The sequence below is a fragment of the Conger conger genome, chromosome 1 (assembly GCF_963514075.1).
Source record: "Conger conger chromosome 1, fConCon1.1, whole genome shotgun sequence".
NCBI lineage: Eukaryota > Metazoa > Chordata > Actinopteri > Anguilliformes > Congridae > Conger > Conger conger.
In genome coordinates this window covers 71,580,936-71,605,979 of record NC_083760.1, presented here as the reverse complement: position 1 = coordinate 71,605,979, position 25,044 = coordinate 71,580,936, and the positions used below count along the sequence as shown (strand labels likewise).

General features: G+C 37.4%; 3 protein-coding genes across 3 annotated transcripts; 2 read left to right on the top strand and 1 right to left on the bottom strand.

Annotated features, from left to right (window-relative positions):
* The first annotated feature begins 954 nt into the window (after positions 1–954).
* LOC133137819 (anterior gradient protein 2 homolog) lies at positions 955–3,378 on the top strand. Its single transcript, XM_061256188.1, has 8 exons — positions 955–1,072; positions 1,327–1,456; positions 1,719–1,782; positions 1,870–1,922; positions 2,129–2,205; positions 2,330–2,393; positions 2,596–2,679; positions 2,812–3,378. The coding sequence occupies exons 2-8, from the start codon at positions 1,339–1,341 to the stop codon at positions 2,859–2,861; spliced, it is 510 nt and encodes a 169-aa protein (XP_061112172.1). The 5' UTR covers positions 955–1,072; positions 1,327–1,338; the 3' UTR covers positions 2,862–3,378.
* Positions 3,379–9,688: 6,310 nt separating this feature from the next.
* LOC133138972 (anterior gradient protein 2 homolog) lies at positions 9,689–11,862 on the top strand. The gene is made up of 8 exons (XM_061258165.1): positions 9,689–9,754; positions 10,023–10,152; positions 10,415–10,478; positions 10,566–10,618; positions 10,781–10,857; positions 10,981–11,044; positions 11,247–11,330; positions 11,524–11,862. Exons 2-8 carry the CDS (start codon positions 10,035–10,037, stop codon positions 11,571–11,573), a joined length of 510 nt encoding a protein of 169 aa, XP_061114149.1. The 5' UTR covers positions 9,689–9,754; positions 10,023–10,034; the 3' UTR covers positions 11,574–11,862.
* Positions 11,863–12,566: 704 nt separating this feature from the next.
* Positions 12,567–20,505, bottom strand: tspan13a (tetraspanin 13a). The gene is made up of 6 exons (XM_061256022.1): positions 20,224–20,505; positions 17,814–17,981; positions 16,751–16,831; positions 16,029–16,142; positions 15,818–15,928; positions 12,567–14,448 (listed from the first exon to the last, which is right to left on the bottom strand). Exons 1-6 carry the CDS (start codon positions 20,284–20,286, stop codon positions 14,374–14,376), a joined length of 612 nt encoding a protein of 203 aa, XP_061112006.1. The 5' UTR covers positions 20,287–20,505; the 3' UTR covers positions 12,567–14,373.
* Positions 20,506–25,044: the final 4,539 nt, after the last annotated feature.

Genomic DNA, 25,044 nt, shown 5'->3' with positions numbered 1-25,044 from the left:
GAATTGTGGCCCGCTTCACAGTAGAAACGGTGCTGATCCCACACCTGGTTCTGTAAATAAACCCACCCATTCACCCGGATCACTGGAGCAGCTGGTAATAATATATGGGATGTTTACTCATGCCACAACTGTGAACAAAAAGGAAAGTTCCACTGTTCTTGTGTGCAAACTTCATTTGAATAGTTCTTACAAATGCTGAACATGAAGAGCATTATTATTATATAGTATTAATATATAATATCCTGTATTATCAGCATAATATGATGACTTTTTTTATTAGTACTATTATTTAGTTAATTAAGAATTGATATTACTATTAATATGGTTAAAATGTCTATTACATACATCATACATTATAAATAATGTTACAAGGGATTTCATTACAATATGGAATTCATGCCTTGTTCTTTATTTGATGTTTTTATGTCAAATGCAGGTAAAATTATGATTGCAATAATTATTGGCTTATTTTAGTGTTTGTGTGTAATATAGAAATGCGTAAAAGACAGTATCAGTTAAAGTTTAGATTCAAATAATAATAATAATAATAATAATAATCATCATCATCATCATCATCATCATCATCATCATCATAACAATAATCATAGCAATAATCATAATAATATTACTAATAGGAGAAGCATCATAGCCATATAATAACTGGTTCTTTCCGACTTGGACCAATAGCAATCAGACTAATCAGCATTGTAACACATCCTTGAATCTAAGAAAGTAGGCTGACGAGTCCTGAATGAATGCCAGATGAATGCAAAAACATAATATGACAACCCAAGAACGTTTTGTTCAAAAGAAACAGCAAATAGTATGTGATATGTCAGATCTTAGTGAGTTAATATATATATATATATATATTATATTATATTATAACTACAAAAAAGCAAAAACTGTAAATGTTCAGATCAAGAGTATAAGCAGTATGCGCATACATTCCAGCAGGAGAGAGGGGAGGGGCCAGTAGGTGAGCAGGTGTATAAATGCGGAACAGGTAAGTTGACGACAACCTGGACCTGGACTTAAAATCTGAGAGAAGACAAGGCTACCCGGCAAACAGGTAAGAGATCTTTCTTTTACACAGCTTTCAAAGTATACTGGCAAAAATCAACACTTATGCCACAGTGCTTTCATTTTTTAAATTCACTATTCACATACTATCTGTATCTATGGTTAGTCTATGCATGTCATTTGTTTTTATCAAGCATTTAACATGCCATTTACAATATGCCTGAGACTTTTCAGTGCAGGATGTGTAAATGTGTGGCATGTATGTTATGGTGTAACATTTTCAGTTTTTTCTTTTTCTTTCAGAAAGTTGCAGTGATGATGAAGGGGTTCATGTCTGTACTCTTGGTCCTGGTGGCTGTCTCATCTTCTTGGGGAAAACCTGAAAAGTCCACACCCCAGGTTCAGAAGAGGGTCCCTCAGACACTATCTAGAGGTACCTTACGCGTCAGTAATCATCTGCTGTCTATGTTTTCACAGATACATTATGTTCAATACACGTGTAGTCAATCAATTTGGTATATATTTTTGTCCTACTCCATGGGCATGACTAATGGACACTGGGAATTGAAACAGAAAATGCTGTCTTTTTAAAATGCATTTGCTCAGCAAACACATTTTTTCCTTAGATATACATATTTCCATATTACATATTTGCCTTTGTGCGGCTCTTTCCTCATTCCCTCTGCTTTTACCAGGGTGGGGAGACCAGCTAATCTGGTGTCAGACCTATGAAGAAGCACTGTACAAATCCCAAGCCAGGTGAGTGCTACATAATCTTAAAATGTCAGCTAAAATGTGTTGGTGTACAGTGAAATGAATAAATACTAAACAAATCTATTTCTGCAGTAACAAGCCCCTAATGGTCATCTTTCACCTGGATGATTGTCCCCACAGCCAGGGTAAGATGTGCATTTTAACACTCAGACTCTAATAAGCCTCCTTTTGTGTAGTTTTGTATAGTCTGTGTATCATGTAATATTAGGTGTGTATTTATTTTACTAATCATGACTTAATGCAGCTTTGATGAAGTATTTTTCTAAAAAGTAAAAGTAATGTTTTATTGAATACTAAATAATGACTTGTGTGTTATATGGTTCTATTCAAGCTCTTAAGCAGGTGTTTGCCAACAACAAAGAAATTCAGAAAATGGCAGATGAGGACTTCATCCTTTTGAACCTTGTGGTTAGTGTACAATGATGCATAATACTTTCAGTATTAAGAGATCATTTTAACATGGCAAAAGACACATTTTGTGACTAGAATATGCACAATATATGTTTATGAATATGTTTTCCCCCCCTAACAGTTTGAAACTGTAGATAAGCATCTCAATCCTGATGGCCAGTATGTCCCCAGGATCATTTTTGTTGGTAAGTGATTGTCACTGTGAGTGTCACCAGTGGAAATGATTATATTTATATACCATACCATTTCTGATCATCATGACAGCCAATGTAAGAGTGCATACACTGAATTGAAACATCAAATATGTACATTTGCTATGTGTTGTAATAAAGCATTCAATGAAATGCTCTCTGTTTTCCCCCCTCTCTCTTCTGCAACTATTTTCAGACCCTTCTCTCACTGTAAGAGCTGATATCATAGGAAGATATTCAAACCGTATGTACGCATATGAACCGAATGACATAAAACAATGTAAGTGTAACCATCTTGTTATTATTATTGTATAGCAAATGTGTGAATGTATGTATGTATGAATAGTCCTAGAATACCGCTCTAGCCCTTTTGAGGAGAACTCATTACTTGTCTTTCCTTTTTCTTCCTCAGTGTTAGCCAATATGCAGGCAGCGAAGAAGCTGCTAAAGACAGAGCTGTGATTGGTTCAGCCTGGATTTGTCCTTTTACAAATGTGACCTCTGGGAGTTCCCATAATCCTCTTGAGGGTGGGATTTTAACATCACTCATGTTGAAATGTTTACTTACACGAAGCCAAGCACTGGATTGTCACATCTTCAGTTTCAATGGACAAAATATTTGTTGAAATATCCTACGACAGCTTGTCTTTTTACTGCACTGTCATGTTAGTAAAATCTCCTGTTGAAACTACAATTTTTTATTAAAAAATATTTGTCTACAGTTCATTCTTGTTTGTATTAAAGCAACATACCAGTTTTCAAAATATTCCCTGTCAAGAAATGCCTTGATATTTATTTTGGCAGTACTCCTGTACATTGAATTGTTTCAGCTGGCTATTTATGTATTTGTAGTATGGTGGTATGAATGTTCAAGAGATTCATTAGCAGTCTGAAGTAACAGAAATAAATGTTGACTTCCTATCACAAAGAAAATAATTCAGTAATCATTCTATAACATTAAAAATGTCCTTTTACTGAACTGATTCTTTAGTGACTTTTTCCTGAGTTACAAGCCTTGCAGGACACATAAACTGAGCTGATATTGTTGGGAACAGTACTAGGTTGAGATACAGGGTTCAGCAAATAAGCAGAAAGTTGTTGCTATGGCAGCCTTTGCAAATTGAAAGCAAGTTATATGCTTCAGAGAATGACATTAACCCTGAAAACGTGGAGTTGATAATTGCACTACTAGTTCCAGAAAAACATGGTCTGAGTCAGGATAGCAGGATCCTTGTCACGCTCAGTGAACTGGCTATTCGAGTATTTCAGGAATTCCTGCCTCTGTATAATGGCTACAACTATTTGCAGAGTGAAAAGAGGGCCAGATCTCAAACATGAATTAAAGTAACAGCTGTGTTGGTTTTCCTGCACGACTCATCAATTGCTTTAAAGGTACGATAGGGCATTATAACAAGAAAGGGTGTGAATAAATAAAAAGAGAAAAGTAGACTAGGTGTTGAATAAAAACTTTACATTTACGTATTTGCTCATATTTAATAAAAAACAACAAATCAGTTTTAGGTTATAGAGGTTTATAGGTTCTATATGACAAAAATAGATCACTGTAGACTTTGTAGGAATAAGGAAAGATGATGTCATGCTACTGATCAGAAGTAGGTAGGTAGGGGTAGGGTAGTGTTAAATGTTTCAGTTCTTTGACTTTACTGAGTTTAAAGCTGTACATCCAGTACTGCAACATTGATCATGGTCAAGGATACAGAAGCAATGCCTTCAAAACTCATTATTCAGGAATTCAAAAATTTATTTCTCAAATTGTATTAGTGAAGAAAACATTTAAACACTAATTCAAGTGCAACAATTGGTCTGTCTTGTACAGGTGATGGCAAGTGCCTTTACTTGTTGAATTGAAAGGTAACTGGCAGACTGAACAGCCAGGGAAAGGGACCCTCATGACAACAAAGATTCCCTGATATTTTACTTTTTCGGCTGCATAACAAACACTGACAGTGAACTACAGTGCTATCACATGTGAACTAATGTTAATGAAACAACCTATTCAATTCTTTGTTTATTGTTACAAACATTTGAGTACACCGTCCACAAAACTGCCAGAAGTAGGCATAGATTTTGATATATGCATGCACATAGAAATCAAGCACACACACACACACAACGAAGTCAAGGTGAAACTGTGACATGAATACTGCGACACAGTTCAGAAACCATAAGTTAAACATAAAAGGTCTTGCATTGCATAATATTAAAGCTTTTTACTAAAGCAGACTCATTCATAATTTGATTCCTATTTTGTCTTTAAATAAAACTAAAGTTCTCTAAATTACACTGTTTTTACAGTTAAATTCTATTATTGCTTTGTTACGGTTAGCAATAGCAACAATCCACAGATGATTAGACTGAATGGTCAGTTCATTTCAAATGAATGTGCAAAAGCATATTACCTGTGTAAAGAAGCAAAAACAATCAGACCAAAACTTTAAATGCAACATGGAAAAGGCTATGTAACACTGTAACACAAATTTGTTTAATTTGATTGAACATTATTTATTTTATAGATAACATTATACTTCAGTTAGGTGTATGTTCCTACAAGGACATCCTATCCAATCAGCAGGTATATATCACTGTCTTAATCATAATTGTGCCATGATACAGCAGTGTTTCATTAAAAATACACTTGATTGAATTTTGAGGGCCAAAGTTTAACAGTTCCCTTAGAAATACATCAGGGCCTTATAAAAACATATATCTGAAATTTAGAGTATTTTGGAGGCCTCTATTAAGCACTTGAACACAGAGCTGGGCAGCAGTTCACTCAATTTAAAAGCAGACACACTACTGATGACCAAATGCTTCAATTCACCCACCTCAACGCTCGTTCAAATGGGTGCTTGTTTGTAAAGACATTTGCAGTAGTCATAAATATAGTGCAGTTATTTGTTTTTAAAAGTGAATGCTGATCTGATTAGAGAAAAGCACTGGGATTTGCACGAGGATCCTTCTGATTCCGATACCTGTATGTTAGCCACACACCCAATATCTGAAACAAAAACAAAAATGATTAATCAGTCATACTGTACATTTTCAGTGTGAAAGAAATGTGAAGGTGAATATAATTAATTAAGATAAGTAGAATAATAATTGATTCAAATGAGATGACATTATGCTTCAATACAGGAATGGTGAATTGAAACTTTGAATGCCTGATATTTCTCCTAAATATCAACCTATGTGAACTTATGTTACCTATGTTATCTTTACACCTATGTGCATTAAGTAGCATTATAATACAATGCAAGGCTTCACCGTGTTCTTGTGGTTTCTGTGAAAAAACATTGCCAACTGTTACCATAAAGACCTAGAAATGGTTAGTTATTGGCTAACAACTAGAACAACCAAGTTGCAGCTGTAAGTGGTGTTGGTGGGTATGGGGCAAACTGGATGAATAAACAAAACAGTGATGGGGACCCTATCTTTCAGATGAGACATTAAACCAAGATCTTGACTCAATGTAGTCATTAAAGATCCATCCATCCATTATCTTAACCTGCTTATCCTGAACAGGGTCTCAGGGGCGCTGGAGCCTATCCCACCATACATTGGGCGAAAGGCAGGAATCCCAGCATACATTGGGCCTGGACAGGTCGCCAGTCCATCGCAGGGCTAAATATTGTTCTCTCCCTCTCCACCTCTCCAGCTGATGTGCCATGAGCATTCTGGCACAAAATGGCTGCTGTGCATCACCTATGTGAGTGCTTTGACCACTCTGTGTGAAAAAATAATGTCTGTGCGCAATTTGTTCTTTGCCAATTTCTATTTATGCCCCCTCGTTCTGCTAACCAAACTCACCCTGAAGAATTGCCTGTCGTTGATCCCTTTAAAGGTAAAGTTTAAAGTTACATTTTTAGTCAGATATAAATATGGAGTGGTAATTGTATGGTAAAGTGCTGATAATCCTTGGTATCTCTTAAAACATGTCTTATAATCTATTAACAAATACATTTAAAATAAGAAATATTTGGGGTGTGTCAAAGTGTCCCGGAGCAAGGCACTTAATCCCCAATGGCTCCTGATGAACTGGTTGGTACCTTGCATGGCAGTGAATCGCCTTTGGTGTGTGAATGTATGTATGAATGGGTGATGAGAAGCATTAATTGTATAGCACTTTGGATAAAGGTGCTATATAAATGCCAACCGTTTACCATTTAAGGAATGAATTAATACATTTAAAAGCCTCAATCAAATGACCCCTTAGTCTCTTTTTTTTTACTAAGCCAAAAAGATTCAGCATCTTAAGTCTTTTATACGCAGAATCAATCTGGTTGTATCATGGTTTCCCCAGTCTACACATGGAAATTCTGGGTTTTACCTCTCTAGACCACGAGAGGGCGCACCGGCCATGTTCAGCATTAGAAGTTACCTACTGCATGCAGGTGTGGAATGACGTGTACTTAACGAGAAAGACAAAGATAGAAGAACAGTGTCTTCGTTTATATGGACAACCAATGGAAAAAGTAAAGGAATTTAAATATTTGGGAATTTGGGTAGATGAGAGATGTACATGGAATACACATGTTGAAAAACTAGAAACTAAATGTAAAAAGGTAATACATTTAATGAGGGCTATATCTGGATATACATGGGGAGCAGATACACAGGCATTAATATAATATAATATAAATATATATATATATATATATATATATATTTATATATATATATAGGACTTTAATGAGATCAGCAATTGACCATGGGTGTTTTGTTCATGGGGCAGCAGCTAAATTGTACTTAAGCAGAATTAATAGAATGCAAAGCAAAGCCTTGAGGCTTAGCATTGGTGCAATGAGATCAACGCCATGTAATGCCGTGTTAGTAGAATCAGGGGAAATCCCACTAGAGCTCAGGAGAGACAAACTGACTCTAATATATTGGATTCGCCCATGGCGAACTAATATTCACCCATGGCTCTTCCCTAAGGCTAAAGTTGATTTTAGTATCCTGGAACTAAAGAAAAATTGTGCGGAACATGAAATAGGATACTATGCAAACCAGCATATAATAAACAAATATTCTAACTACCTACCTACATTGATCAAAAGATCAAATTTTGGAATATGATTATATATTTCACAATTTAAAATACACATAGGAAAGCAAATTTTTGATAAATGACCAGTTTATACAGCTGAGATGATGGCAGTGATTGTTAGTCTCCAATGGGTGGACGAAGTGTGACCAGACAGGGTGGTGCTGTGCTTCGATTCTGCAGCAGTTACCCTACAGATGATGCACTCAATTAGGGAAGACCTAATATATGAAATGTTTCAATGTTTATTTATTTATTTCCACAGAATGGGAATAGAAAAAAAATTTTTTTGGGTACCTACACATGTGGGATTAGAGGGTAATGAAATTGCAGACAGGATGGCAAAAAGATCACTAAATATGACACACATAATTAATATAGCATTTGGAATAGGGGAAGGTAAAGCAATAATTAAAAAGAAAATATTGTAATGCTGGCAGGAAAAGTGGGATGAGGACAGTAAGGCTAGAATATACTATAGGGTACAAAAGTCTGTTAGAGCACAGAGTGTAAAAGGGCAAAGCAGAAGAGAGGAGTAGTTATATCCAGATTAAGATTTGACCACACTGGTTTAAATAAAACTGTGTTTTTATTGGGTGAAGTAAATTCACATGTTTGTGCACCTCCCCAGCATGATCCTGAATCTTAACTGCACATGCGGCATACAAGTGGTTGGAGAAACAGGGCTGAGGTGCGAGAAAGATAATAAAGCAGTTTTGTGTAATGTGAGGTCTACCTCTCACAATTTACTACTGAAAGGGAACTGAAGTGGTTTTGATGAAAAAAGCCTTACCCACAGTGTATTTGGTTGGATATATTTATGAAAATAGCCTCCTCAAGGCAATTGACATGGTCCCCGATTGGCAAAGTATATCCATATTTTACTTTTCGCATACTTACAGAATTTGTTTCAAGAGTTACATTTTTAGTCAGACATAAATATAGAGTGATAATTGTATGGCAAAGTGCTGATAATCCTTTATCTTTTAAACCTTATGGTGTCTTATTTTTCCATCTTCGATAAATCCCACTAACAAATACATTTAAAATGAAAAATATCTCACGCAAATGTTAATGGAATAACTTATGCATTTTTGTGAAATTAATTAAAAAGTAATGTTACATATTGCTTTGGGGGGGCTCTACTGAATGAGGGTAATTAACAAAGTGACAGTTACAGGATGTGTCCTGTCTGGGCTGTGTTGATGTTACTTTGCATGTAAAATGGCTATTTTCTCATTTACCATTAGAATTGTGGCCCGCTTCACAGTAGAAACGGTCCTGATCCCACACCTGGTTCTGTAAATAAACCCACCCATTCACCCGGATCACTGGAGCAGCTGGGAATGATATATGGGATGTTTACTCATGCCACTACTGTGAACATAAAGGAAAGTTCCACTGTTCTTGTTTGCAAACCTCATTTGAATAGTTCTTACAAATGCTGAACATGGAGAGCATTATTGTTATGAAGCATTAATATATAATATTGCTGATTATGTTATATTATCAACATATGATGTTTTTATTATTACTATTATTATTTAGATAATTTACCATTTATATTATTGTTAATAAGTAAATATGGTAATGTTAACATGCAAAAATATTTATTACATACATCATACATTATAAGTAATGTTTCAAGGGATTGAATAACAATGGCAATATGACGTGCAGATATGTTTTTATTTCAAATATAGGTAAAATTATGATTGCAATAATTATTGGCTTATTTTAATGCTAGTGTGTAATATATAAAAAAAATCAATAAACAGTTTTGCTTTATTAAATTTTTTGATATATTTTTTTATTATCATCATCATCATCATCATAATAATAATAATAATACTAATAGGAGAAGACTCATAACCATCATAAAATAACTGGTTCTTTCTGACCTGGACCAATAGCAATTAGACTCATCAGCATTGTGACACATCCTTGTGCTGACACATCCTTGTATCAAAGAAAGTAGGCTGACGAGTCCTTAACCAATATCGGATGAATGCAAAAACATAATATGACAACCCAAGAACTTTTTGCTTAAAAAGCAAATAGTATGTGATATGTCAGATCTTAGTGAGTTAATATATATATATATAACTACAAAAAAGCAAAAACTGTAAATGTTCAGATCAAGAGTATAAGCAGTATGCGCATACATTCCAGCAGGAGAGAGGGGAGGGGCCAGTAGGTGAGCAGGTGTATAAATACGGAACAGGTAAGTTGACGACAACCTGGACCTGGACTTAAAATCTGAGAGAAGACAAGGCTACCCGGCAAACAGGTAAGAGATCTTTCTTTTACACAGCTTTCAAAGTATACTGGCAAAAATCAACACTTATGCCACAGTGCTTTCATTTTTTTAATTCACTATTCACATACTGTCTGTATCTATGGTTAGTCTTTGCATGTCATTTGTTTTTATCAAGCATTTAACATGCCATTTACAATATGCCTGAGACTTTTCAGTGCAGGATGTGTGAAGCACCATATGTGAATGTGTGGCATGTATGTTATGGTGTAACATTTTCAGTTTTTTCTTTTTCTTTCAGAAAGCTGCAGTGATGATGAAGGGGTTCATGTCTGTACTCTTGGTCCTGGTGGCTGTCTCATCTTCTTGGGGAAAACCTGAAAAGTCCACACCCCAGGCTCAGAAGAGGGTCCCTCAGACACTATCTAGAGGTACCTTACGCGTCAGTAATCATCTGCTGTCTATGTTTTCACAGATACATTATGTTCAATACATGTGTAGTCTATCAATTTGGTATATATTTTTGTCCAACTCCATGGCCATGACTAATGGACACTGGGAATTGAAACGGAAAATGCAGACTTTTTAAAATGCATTTGCTCAGCAAACACATTTTTTCCTTAGATATACATATTTCCATATTACATATTTGCATTTGTGCTGCTCTTTCCTCATTCCCTCTGTTTTTACCAGGGTGGGGAGACCAGCTAATCTGGTGTCAGACCTATGAAGAAGCACTGTACAAATCCCATGCCAGGTGAGTGCTACATAATCTTAAAATGTCAGCTAAAATGTGTTGGTGTACAGTGAAATGAATAAATACTAAACAAATCTATTTCTGCAGTAACAAGCCCCTAATGGTCATCTTTCACCTGGATGATTGTCCCCACAGCCAGGGTAAGATGTGCATTTTAACACTCAGACTCTAATAAGCCTCCTTTTGTGTAGTCTGACTTTTCTGTGTATCATGTAATATTAGGAGTGTATTTATTTTACGAAAAAGTAAAAGTAATGTTTTATTGAATGCTAAATAATGACTTGTGTGTTATATGGTTCAAGCTCTTAAGCAGGTGTTTGCCAACAACAAAGAAATTCAGAAAATGGCAGATGAGGACTTCATCCTTTTGAACCTTGTGGTTAGTGTACAATGATGCATAATACTTTCAGTATTAAGAGATCATTTTAACATGGCAAAAGACACATTTTGTGACTAGAATATGCACAATATATGTTTATGAATATGTTTCCCCCCCTAACAGTTTGAAACTGTAGATCAGCATCTCTATCCTGATGGCCAGTATGTCCCCAGGATCATTTTTGTTGGTAAGTGATTGTCACTGTGAGTGTCACCAGTGGAAATGATTATATTTATATACCATACCATTTCTGATCATCATGATAGCCAATGTAAGAGTGCATACACTGAATTGAAGCATCAAATATGCACATTTGCTATGTGTTGCAATAAAGCATTCAATGAAATGCTCTCTGTTTTCCCCCCTCTCTCTTCTGCAACTATTTTCAGACCCTTCTCTCACTGTAAGAGCTGATATCACAGGAAGATATTCAAACCGTATGTACGCATATGAACCGACTGACATAAAACAAGGTAAGTGTAATCATCTTGTTATCATTATTGTATAGCAAAGAAATCTAAAAGAACATTTTAAAAATAGTAAACACGACCAATGTGGTAATACAATAGAATTAACTTTAAAGCCTAAAGATATGTCCTAGAATACAGCTCTAGCCCTTTTCAGGAGGACACAGACTCATTACTTGTTCTTCTTTTTCCTCCTCAGTGTTTGCCAATATGCAAGCAGCCAAGAAGCTGCTTAAGACAGAGCTGTGAAGCAAAAGCACTGGACTGTCATATTTTCATGTAGGTCTTATAACTGCAATGTCATCTTTCCTGTTAAAACCAATTTTTATAAAAAATATATTTGTCTACATTTGAGTCCTGTTAGTATTAAAGCAACATATTCCCTGTTAAGAAATGCTTTGATATTTATTTGGGCTGTGCACCTGTACATAAAAACTGGTTATTTATGTATTTGTACCATGGTGGTATGTATGTTCAAGAGATTCATTTGCAGTCTGAAGTAACAGAAATAAATTTTGACTTTCTATCACAAACACAATATTCTCATGTCATTCTCTAACTAAATTCATTAAAGATTTCCTTAGACTGAACTGATGCTTCAGTTACCTTTTCCTGTGTTACAAGCCTTGCAGGACACATAAACTGATTGGACTTTTGGTTATTGATTTCTGGATCACCCTCTGTATATTTGCCTTATTGGACTGTGTTACTGTGTTTGGACTCTCACTTGTGACATCGACCACGCCTCTGATTATTCCTGCTGTAACTGTCTGCCGGCAATTGACCACTGGCTGTTTGGTCTGCCCTGAGCTGAATATTCTGCTTACTCCCTGGTTGCACTTGGTTCATCTGTCCTCAGTCATGTGCTTCAGAGAATGACAATTACTTGTTGATAATTGCACTGTTAATTCTAGAAAAACATGGTCTGCAGCTAGATTTAGCAGGATCCTTGTCACACTCAGTGAACTGGCTGTATGAGTATTTCAGGAATTCCAGTGTTTGATTGTGCTGCCTCTGTATAATGGCTACAACTATTTGCAGAGTGAAAAGAGGGCCAGATCTCAAACATGAATTAAAGCTGTGTTGGTTTTCCTGCAAGACTTTTCAATTGCTTTAAAGGTACGATAGGGCATTATAACAAGAAAGGGTGTGAATAAATAAAAAGAGAAAAGTAGACTAGGTGTTGAATAAAAACTTTACATTTACGTATTTGCTCATATTTAATAAAAAACAACAAAACAGTTTTAGGTTATAGAGGTTTATAGGTTCTATATGACAAAAATAGATCACTACAGACTTTGTAGGAATAAGGAAAGATGATGTCATGCTACTGATCAGAAGTAGGTAGGTAGGGGTAGGATAGTGTTAAATGTTTCAGTTCTTTGACTTTACTGAGTTTAAAACTGTACATCCAGTACTGCAACAGTGATCATGGTCAAGGATACAGAAGCAATGCCTTCAAAACTCATTATTCAGGAATTCAAAACTTTATTTCTCAAATTGTATTAGTGAAGAAAACATTTAAACACTAATTCAAGTGCAACAATTGGTCTATCTTGTACAGGTGATGGCAAGTGCCTTTACTTGTTGAATTGAAAGGTAACTGGCAGACTGAACAGCCAGGGAAAGGGACCCTCATGACAACAAATCCTCAGGATTCACTGCCCAGAACTGTTTGTCTGCACTGTCATGGTTCATGGTTCGTTTGGAAGTTTCTACCATTAATTTTCCTCTATTTTCCTCCACCAGTATAGCAATATGTTAATTATTTGCAGAAGGTGTGGAGTATTACCTTATTACATTTGCACAGGTCAGTCTTTAGTAAACTCACACACATCAGCTCTGCTTTCCACAATCAAATGAAAAATATATCCAGTTTCAGACACCAGGGAGCAGCATTTTCATGTAAATGGATAAGAAAAATAAAAACAACAAAGCAGTCTCATCATGTTTATAGCAATTGTCCCAGACAGCATTCTTATCTCAAAGAAAAGATTCCCTGATATTTTAATTTTTCGGATGCATAACAAACACAAACAGTGAACTACAGTGCAGTCACATGTGAACTAATGTTAATGAAACAACATATTATATTCTTTGTTTATTGTTACAAACATTTGAGTACACCATCCACAAAACTGCCAGATGTAGGCATAGATTTTGATATATGCATGCACATAGAAATCAAGCACACACACACACACACAACGAAGTCAAGGTGAAACTGATACTGCAGACACAGTTCAGAAACCATAAGCTAAACATAAAAGGTCTTGCATTGCATAATATTAAAGCTTTTTACTAAAGCAGACTCATTCATAATTTGATTCCTATTTTGTCTTTAAATAAAACTAAAGTTCTCTAAATTACACTGTTTTTACAGTTAAATTCTATTATTGCTTTGTTACGGTTTGCAATAGCAACAATCCACAGATGATTAGACTGAATGGTCAGTTCATTTCAAATGAATGTGCAAAAGCATATTACCTGTGTAAAAAAGCAAAAACAATCAGACCAAAACTTTAAATGCAACATGGAAAAGGCTATTCAACACTGAAAAAATCTGAGTGAATGTTTAAACTGCAATTTGTTTAATTTGATTGAACATTATTTATTTTAACATTATACTTCAGTTAGGTATATGTTCCTACAAGGACATCCTATCAAATCAGCAGGTATATATAATATATTATATGATTATATAAGTCTTAATCATAGGAGTGCCATTTTGTGATACAGCAGTGTTTCATTAAGAATATACTGGATTTAATTTTGAGGGCCAAAGTTTAACAGTTCCCTTAGAAATACATCAGGGCCTTATAAAAACATATATCTGAAATTTAGAGTATTTTGGAGGCCTCTATTAAGCACTTGAACACAGAGCTGGACAGCAGTTCACTCAATTTAAAAGCAGACACACTACTGATGACCAAATGCTTCAATTCACCCACCTCAATGCTCGTTCAAATAGGTGCTTGTTTGTAAAGACATTTGCAGTAGTCATAAATATAGTGCAGTTATTTGTTTTTAAAAGTGAATGCTGATCTGATTAGAGAAAAGCACTGGGATTTGCACGAGGATCCTTCTGATTCCGATACCTGTATGTTAGCCACACACCCAATATCTGAAACAAAAACAAAAATGATTAATCAGTCATACTGTACATTTTCAGTGTGAAATAAATGTGAAGGTGAATATGACTAATTAAGATAAGTAGAATAATAATTGATTCAGATGAGATGACATTATGCTTCAATAAAGGAATGGTAAATTGAAACTTTGAAAGCCAGATATTTCCCCTAAATATCAACCTATGTGAACTTATGTTACCTATGTTATCTTTACACTTATGTGCATTCAGTACCATTATAATACAATGCAAGGCGTCACCATGTTCTTGTGGTTTCTGTGATACAACAGTAATCTTGTGTTTACTGTGGCAAACCACAGCCCATTCCCACCTGTCACCATAAAGACCTAGAATTGGCTACCAACTACAACATCCTACTGCTGGTAGTGGTTGGTGCGTCAGTAGTAAAAAAAAAACAGTGATGGTGACACCATCTTTCAGATAAGACATTAAACCAAGGTCCTGACTCACTGTAGTCATTAAAAATCCAATGACACTCATTGCAAAGAGTAGGTGGTTCCTCAAGGTCCCCAACCAGGCTCTCTCAACCTGCTATCTAATCACCCACGGATTTAACTGGCTAAATATTTTTCTCTCCCTCTTCACCTCTCCAGCTGATGTGCCGTGAGCATTCTGGCACAAAATGGCTGCTGTGCATAACCCATGTGAGTGCTGCACATTGGTGGTGGTTGAGGCGAGTTTCCCCCTCATCACGTAAAGCACTTTGAGTGTGAGAAGAGCATTATATAAATGCAACAAATTACATAATATAACATCATGGTGAGAACAGGCCATTCAGTCAAGCAATGCTCACCTTTTCCTAACACTAAAGTGTACCTACTGCTTAGTTTGCATAAAAGCTAAATAGAACCTAAGCACCATATCATGCCTGGTCTTGAAAACACCTAGCCTCCACTACATGTCCTGGTAAGTTATTCCACACAGTGACCACTCTGTGTGAGAAAATACTTCAAAATGTCTGCGCTGAATTTGTCCTTTGCCAATTTCCATTCATGATCCCTCGTTCTGCTAACTAAACTCACCCTGAAGAATTGCCAGTAGTTGATTCCTTTAATTAATTAATTAATTAATTAATTAATTAATTGATGAAGCCTCAATCAAATCACCCCAACTCTCATTTTACTAAACTTATAGAGAAGTTTTTCCTGATAACTTTTATCTTTTATACATGGAATCAATCTGGTTGCCCTTCTCTGAACCTTTTCCAGCAGCTCTATATCTTTCTTCTCCTCAGAATGTAATGAACTATTACAAAACACTCCAGAATTCAATCTTTTCCGTATAAAAATCCAAATAGGTAGAAATGTGCGCTGAGGCTCATGTTCCGGGGATGGTCCTTCACCTCTGTGAAGCTGAAGAAGAGACCGACCCCGCCAACAAAACGCAGCACCTCCCCGGCATGCTCCTGAATCTTAACTGCACATGTGGCACACAAGTGGTTGGAGAAACAGGGCTGAGGTGCGAGAAAGAGAAGAAAGCAGAAAAGTCAGCTGATGGCTCTGAAGAATCAACATCTCTGTGGGCATCTGCAAGAGGGAAGAGTCACGTCTTACAGCATCACAAGTCCCGTTGTAGTTAACAGAAGAAAAGCCGCAGCAGTTGAGAGTCTTCTCTACATCTTTCTGTGTGATTTGAGAGCTATTCCATCCCACTTCCAGGAGATTGCTCTTCATGAGAGAGAGAGAAAGAGAGAGATAGTGTGAAGGATACTGATTATTACCATGTGATGCAGGCAGACTGACAGCCTGAATATTTATGTCTATTGTCAAATGGTGCAAATAAATTTAAGCCAACAGGAGAAATTGCCTATTTATTGTCAAATTGTGAAAATAAATGTAAGCCATTATGAAAGGACAGAACAGCACTATTCTTTGAATAATTTATTAAATCAAGGGAAACCTGACTCACAAAATGCATCAGCCTTTATTTTTCACTTGATTAATAAATTCTTCCAACAGATGTTCATGTTCATTAATTGTTTGATATGTAATGCTCTAGAGAACACTGGCTGAAAAATAGAGGACAGCATGAATTCATTTGCGGGGTGAACTCAAAAGTAGTGTGCTTCTAAAACCACACTAAGAGGAGGCAGACCACCTTTATTTAATGCAGTACTCTTCCAGTGAGTGAAAATATTATGGAACTGTGTTGTGTTTTTCCCTTAAATTTCAGAAGTATTTGTGCAACAAAATGGCCATGTGCAATGTTAAGAGTGAGTCTGTGTCTAATGAATTACTCCTAATGAATGTCCAAGGTATGAATTAATGGCACATACCTGCTGGTCTTTATTGATGGCCAGGCAAGCACAGGACACAGAGAACTGCACCACAAACACCATGAAGAGGATAATCATGTACTGAGACCACCGTAAAGGAAGCACACTGGGCCGTGCCATAATGACTGTACAAAAGCATATAATCTGTACTTCTTACCATATTTATCATTTCAAAACTATTAATATTATGTACAAGTAAATGAAACTTCATAATTTCACTTCTCCTATGCCTACACACAAAATATTTTGAGAAAGGTTTTCCCAAATAAAGTTCTCTTTGCAATAAGTGGTTTACTATGCTAATTAGCTCTTTTTTAGCTGCTTTTCTCTGGAACAAGCTTGAAGGCAACATTGTACTGGCTAAAACCTTATATACGTTTGAAAATGACAGTTATGCTAAGTGGTATGTGTAAGGATATGCAAACCACACACCAACTGCCAAAGAGACCGATTTATCCAAATGTGTATAGTATAGACAAAATCTTCTCAAATAACCAGTCTTGTGCTTTTCAGGGAAATTAAAAGGCGACATAGCAATGATAGAAGCACAATAGAAGCAGATGACAAAACAATACATACAATTACTCTTTGTACTTTACTACCAAGTATATGCATGGACTACACATGATAAATAATGAAAATGTTCCACAATGGACCATGATAGTGGGAAATGTCAACTGTCAGACAATTATAGCTGAGTGAGAAGGTCCTGCGAACACCAATGATGGTCAACAAACGATGGTCCTGTTAATCAGAAACTGGTTCACTGTTTTCCAAAACACACATACATGCAGAAATCAAAACATGTTTTAGAATGTAAGTAATATGGCTATTAGCTTTGATCTATGAAAAGCCTGTAGACATTTTTTATTCTGACACCGTTATAGAGAATTATATGGAAACCTGTTACCTAATAGCTACACACTTTTTATAAAATAAGAAAGAGTACTTCCAGGAAAATTGTTGTTAATAATAAAAAACATTAATCGTAATGCCAATTAATCAACATTATGCTGACGCGGTTAAATATGTTCACTGATGCTTCTTCCATTATAAAGGATACAAAGAAAAGCAACACTTGGTGATGCCTCATGGCTCCAATGAGTCCTACCAGTGCCACAAAGAAGAGGAACACACCCACTCCTATGACTCCGCCAACCACCTGGAAACTAGACACCAGTCCAAACCACTTCCCCCAGGAGGCAATGCCAATCATGAGCAGGCTCACCATCTGAAAAACAAGGGCAGCACAGAACTGAGAATGGCACTGGAGCTAGTCCCATCGAGTGTACAATAATACAATACAAACTCCAGTATATCCCTGTAACAAATTATCAGAGGAACGATACATTACAGAACTCCTGCCACAAGTTTTCAAGTGAGTGAAATGTGCTACACAGAATGGTAGAACTATACAATACACTGGAAAACTTGGCACAGCACTGCAAAAGGTGCACAATGCCCTGGGTAAGGTAGTGGTACATCTTCAATTAGCAGACCAGACAGCACCTGAGTCTGATGACAATGAAGGCCAAATTTAAGGCCTGATTTAACAGCCATATGTCAGGACTGACAATATGTATGACTGGCGGAACAGGGCAGCTCTGACACTGGTCAGCAAAGCCAAATGGAAAAGAGGTAGCAAGAAGAATGGAGAAAACAGACTGTAGATGAGAGTAAAAGAGGGAGAGGCAGAAAGAGTTAGACACTGTTTGCTAGAGAGAGGTTGCATTTGACTGTATTATATAAAAATAATTAATAATTCTCTTATTGACTGAAATACCTGTCACAAAACAAATTACACACTAAAAGCACGCACAATGAACTCAACTCAATTCCTCACTAGCTTACACACACAGGGCATATATTGATGCATTAAGCATCATACTTCTGCTTGATGTGTTTGGGGTGGTTCCAGCTGCCTCACATTATTAATGTAGATAGCTTTGCTGTGCATGCACTCTTCAGGAGAGCAAAGGGGAAAAAAGCAGTCCCCAGTCTCCACAGAGGTGCAAAGGAGGCTGCATGCCATTTGGGTTACTCTGTGCCCAGCACCACTGCTTGGAGCACATACAGTGGGGTCCAAAAGTCTGAGACCACATTGACAATCTGAGTTTTTTTTTTTCATGTAATCCTGGAAATAAACAGAATGTTTTAGGATTTTGAAAAAAATGTAAACAAATTAAAGTTACTTCAAAGCTTTGCCAGAACTACTCGAAAGACCAAAGAAGAGCAAGAAGTGCTGGACAATCCACAATCACCTGACCTCAACCCCATTGAACATTTATTGAGGCACTTGAAGACTAACAAAAGCCAACCATTCAGTAACATCACAAGATGCTCTTTGGAACATCAAATGTCAAATAATACTGGGATAACATGAATCATCAGGTTTTGCACTCATGCCAGCTTGAGTACACATTGCCAGCAAAAGGTGGACATATTAAATACTAAGAAATTCAGCTGCTGATTATTAGTAATGAAAAAGTTTGTATTCAATTAGAAAATAATACAATGCAATAGGTCTAGCAAAAAAATAAAAATACACATACAAAAATACAAATCCAAAAATATATATATATCAAACTGCTGGCTACATTTTAAAAACTATCAAGCTGTTGAGAAGTTTTTGCATATTGGAATTAGCCTATTTGAAAAGTGCCTACATCAAACTTTGTTTGGATATTTTTGATTATTTTCAAAATAGCCACGAAAATTTCAAACGGATTCATCTACTGTTGTGCTTGCAGTCTGTATGCCAAGACTAATGTTTATTATTGACAAGTAAAAAGTATAAAGTAGGCCACTGTTCACGATATGAACATCATCACGCATGTTAACAATGGAAGAATAGAATTTGTACAAGATTCTTTCGAGTCTTAAAAGATAACCTATAGCTAGACTACTAGGGACAAGATTCATTTTAACCTATAGCCCTATAGCCACTAGGCTATGGTGTGGCATCCAGCTCGCAACGGATCACATCACCATCATCTCAAGTAGGTCATGCCATTTTCGGTATGTCTGACTACTGCATCACGGTTCTGTTTTATAAACATAGCGGTTTTACCTATGCAACACATAACCACACAATTTCGACGCATGTTAAGCGTAACAGAACATATGATAAGGCCGGTTTCGCCTACTACAAATAGGCAGCAGCTTTCAGCGCTGCCAGCAGTCGTTTATGTTTTGGCAGTGGAACAAGTAACCCAATACCTTAAATATATAATGTCATAACTTATAAAGCCGGGATGGGATGGTCTATAGACGAACAATAGACTAATTCAAAAATGAACACGCGCACAAGTGTTAGTTCAACTATTTCAACGAATACGTAATACAGGTGACATTTTATAGGTTGATCTGATAAGGACTGAGACCGCTGCGTATATCAATATTTTCCGAACCTTTCATATCATAAACCTGTCATTTCATACCATATGGCAATTTAGACCGCATAGGCTACTTACGACATAGAGAATATTGAGGGCGCAGAGGGAGTTCTTGGAACAGGTGAATCCGCCGCATACCATTGTGTATATTCTATTTTACACTTAAACTATGGAATGGTGATTAAAAATGGTGCACAATGCGTATGCACAGCTTCCTAAAATAAAGCAGGGTAGCCTATATTCAATTCCCAGTCATAGACTCCGCCTGGTACATAACACGCCTTATAGACTGCGTTGGAAGCTAGCATTGCGTTTGTTTCCAATGTGCAAAACCAGAAGCATCCATTGCCGTCTGATTGGTCGTCTTGTCTTGTACGTCTGCCATATGCAAATACACGCAGTGATAGAAGTTCACAGCCTGCATGTGTCAAATAAATACATCTACTTTCACGTTACACGAGACGAAAACAGTCCAGTTCTTGAGAAAACAGTTATATTATCGTCTTTGCGATTCTGATTCTAAGAGTGGGTGAGCGATGTGGAGAAAGACAAACATTTTGTGGAGCAAATCACGGATTAAAGGCCTATTTTTTTGTGGGTTTGTTTCAATAATAACAAGGCGTTTAGTGAGAGCGATGCGGACCAGATGTAAAGTTAGAACTGTTAGACAAATTCCAGGTAAGGTGTATTGTTCTGCTAGTTCTTCATTTGCAATGGGTGCTTACACACACTATTCATTAAGTGAAGTTAAGCCATTGGATTCGTAGGCAGCCCAACTGAATAAATCAAGATTATTTTCAAAACATATTTAATCAGTTGAAGCTATTGCTGTATATCTATTTATTTTATTCTAGATGAAAAAGGTATAAGTGGGCTGAGATACTGCTACTGTGCTGGTACCGCTGGCAGACAGGTCACACCTGACCACTGCTATGGAATGAGGGGGATGAGGTTTACTTTTCTGAATGAAGCCTTCTCATGCTGGGCAGATGCTACCAATTAAATGTAAGCCCCCAAAAGTGCAGTTCGGGTTCAGTCTGGAACATAGGGCACATCAAAGTGCTACAATCCCATGCATTAGACAGATGTGTACTAAACATCTTGAGCAGAATTATTAATGCAATAGTGCTGCACAGAAGGTGCTCTGTCAAGGTTAGCCTGAACTGTCAGTAGTTTTGAGACTTGCTGCATGACCCTTAACTGGTATGGGGAATGTGGAAGATACTTCTAGAAACTACATTTACACTTTGCCAAGAGGAGGGAGTGCCCCCTTGTGACCAAATTCATACATTTGGAGTCAGAAATGTGTACAATAGTGTACAATAATTAAAAGAGACCACAATCAAAATTCACCAAGTAATTTGCATCTAGATCATATCAGTACACAGAATAATCCATGTAATTAACCTGAAATTATGGTACATCCATTTTGTTTTCTATAATCAGAATGCAATTGGTATGTTTTACACAATTAATGCCATTTGATTCAGCTGAAGCTCAAAGCACACTATGTGATTAGCCATTTCCTTATAATGAAACAGATATCTGTATAACAACAAAATCCTATCCTTTTCTGGTCATTAAATCAGTCCTCATTATTCTAACTGGACTAGGCCTACTGCAACTCTCTCCTTGCTCTCCCCATGCCTGTCTGACCCATACTTAATATAAGCCTACAGTCATGTGAAAAAATTAGGACACCCCATTAAATGTTCAGTTATTCATTAAGAAATTATCACATATGGATGTCTAATCTTGTTTTTATTTATCTCTGGAAAAGAAAGTGATCTAATAGCAGGTAAACAACAAAAATGAACCTTGTTTTACTCATTAAACAAAAGACATCAACATAAATGCATATTCCAACTGAGGAAAAAAAAGTTAGGACACCCTACCCCCTAATACCTAGTGTTACCCCCTTTGGCTGAAATAACTTCAGTGAGACGCTTCTTGTAACCATTTACCAGTCTCTGACATCGGTCTGAGGAAAGTTTCCCCCACTCCTAACCTGTGAGGGGTTTCTTGCATGTACAGCCCGTTTCAAGTCACCCCACAGCATCTCAATGGGATTAAGATCTGGGCTTTGACTGGGCCATTCCAGGACTCTCCGCTTCTTAGTTTTCAGCCAGTCCTTGGTGGATTTACAGGTATGTTTTGGGTAATTGTCATGTTGCAGGGTCCAGTTCCGCTTCAGCTTTAATTTTTTTACAGATTGTCTTACATGTTCCTCAAGCACCCACTGGTACACTGTAGAATTCATGATAGATTCTATGATGGTGAGCTGGCCAGGTCCTGCTGCAGCAAAGCATCCCCAAACCATGACACTTCCACCTCCATGCTTCACAGTTGGTATGAGGTTCTTTTCCTGGAATGATGCATTTGGTGTGCGCCAAGCATGTCCTCTGTTCTGGTGTCCAAATAATTCAATTTTAGACTCATCTGTCCAAAGAACATTATTCCAGAAGTCCTGGTCCATGTTCTCTCTGGCAAACTTCAGTCTGGCCTTAATGTTTCACTTGGAGAGTAAAGGTTTCCTCCTTGCCCACCTCCCATGAAAGTTAAACTTGTGCAGTCTCTTTCTGATTGTAGAGGCATACACTTTCACATCAACAGTCGCCAAAGCCTGCTGTAGGTCCCGTGATGACATTTTAGGGATTTTGGAGACCTCTTTTAGCATCTTGCGGTCTGCTCTCGGGGTGAACCTGCTTGGACGGCCAGACCTGGGCATGTTGGCAGTTGTTTTGAATGTCCTCCACTATTTTCCAGACAGTGGAATGGCTGATTTCAAAATCTTTTGAGATCTTTTTAAATCCCTCACCAGACTCATAAGCTGCTACAATCTTCTTTCTGAAGGCCTCAGCCAGGTCTTTCACTCTCACCATGGTGTTCACTCTCACATCAACAATCAGGAGCACACCAAACTAAATGTCTGAGGTTTAAATAGGGCAAGCCTCCTTCAAAATGCTGAGTAACAATCATGTGCACCTGATGTGATACACCTGTGTGTGATTTCAGCCATTTTAGGTGGGAAAAAATGTGGGGGTGTCCTAATTTATTCCTCACCAGAAATTGCATTTTAATTTTATTACATTTTACAGAAAGTTTTAAAAATAATTTTCTTCAGTTTTACTTGTTTAGTTATATTACTTGAATCTCTCAGTTAAAATTGATATAAAATATCCATATGTCTAAAAATTAAAAAAAAACTTTTTCAGAGGGTGTCCTAATTTTTTCACATGACTGTATATCACCAACCCATTTGCTTCCTAGTAATGCTACATTCTCTACTTAACTCTTGCACCTACTTTATGTTGTAATATAGATTATTGAATTATGACTATCGGTTGTGACCCTGATATTGTAACATCAGCACTTTTTGCCAAAAGCTATATGCATCAAGGTAAGTCTCTTAGGATAAGAGTGTCTGCTAATTGTGGTTATCTATCATAGAGAATCCCAAACTATGGGTTATCATCAGCTATTTTTTGGACCTTTTCAGTCCTTATCCCATTTGGTATGTAGGGCACAGCCACTGTGTTAGTTCATGGTTCATAGTTCTATCTGGGACGGAACATGCAACACGGAAGTGCGCAACAAAGGTTGATCCATTTCAGGATTTTGTACCAACTTCAGCTCTCCATCATTTAATTAGCTCAATCATATATTGATCTGGGCGGCACGGATGGCGCAGTGGGTAGCACTGCCGCCTCACAGCAAGGAGGTCCTGGGTTCGAATCCCGTGTTCTCCCTGTGTTTGCGTGGGTTTCCTCCGGGTACTCCGGTTTCCTCCCACAGTCCAAAGACATGCACGTTAGGCTGATTGGAGAGTCTAAATTGCCCATAGGTATGAGTGTATGAGTGTGTGAGTGTATGAGTGTATGAGTGTATGAGTGTATGAGTGTGTGAGTGTGTGAGTGTGTGAGTGTATGAGTGTGTGAGTGTGTGAGTGAATGGTGTGTGTGCCCTGCGATGGACTGGCAACCTATCCAGGGTATATTCCTGCCTTTCGCCCAATGTATGCTGGGATAGGCTCCAGCCCCCCTGCGACCCTATTCAGGATAAGCGGGTTAAGATAATGGATGGATGGATGGATGGATATATTGATCTGGCGGCACGGATGGTGCAGTGGGTAGCACTGCTGCCTCACAGCAAGGAGGTCCTGGGTTCGAATCCCCGTTGGCCCGGGCCTCTCTGTGCGGAGTTTGCATGTTCTCCCCGTGTCTGCGTGGGTTTCCTCCGGGTACTCCGGTTTCCTCCCACAGTCCAAAGACATGCAGGTTAGGCTGATTGGAGAGTCTAAATTGCCCGTAGGTATGAGTGAATGGTGTGTGTGCCCTGTGATGGACTGGCGACCTGTCCAGGGTGTATTCCTGCCTTTCGCCCAATGTATGCTGGGATAGGCTCCAGCCCCCCTGCGACCCTGTTCAGGATAAGCGGGTTTAGATAATGGATGGATGGATGGATGGATGGATGGATAATGAATGAATGAATATATTGATCTGGAATTTGTAAGCACCGGCTGCATCTATATCCTAACGATTTTACTGTGCTCAAGTACAGGAGTGAACCAGTGTATTTCATAGAGCTGGGTTCCAACCAATTTAAGTAATTCTTAGGAACAAGAACCAGCCTGCAGACCAGCCCTCCACGACCGTTGTGCGATCTGCATCCCTGACAAACAGGCCCACATTAACAGGGAGGAGCTGGCAGAACTACATATGATTTCAAATGTGAAAAATGCGAACATGCGAGTGTTCTTCGCAATTTGTACAGATTGGTGTACTGCTGCATATTATAAGAGATTGTATCATTTTTTGTTTGTTTCGTTAGTTAATGTATTTACACGTCAGACCACTCCTCCCCTTCCTGTGTAAAGTAGTACACTCCAACAGCCCTCTT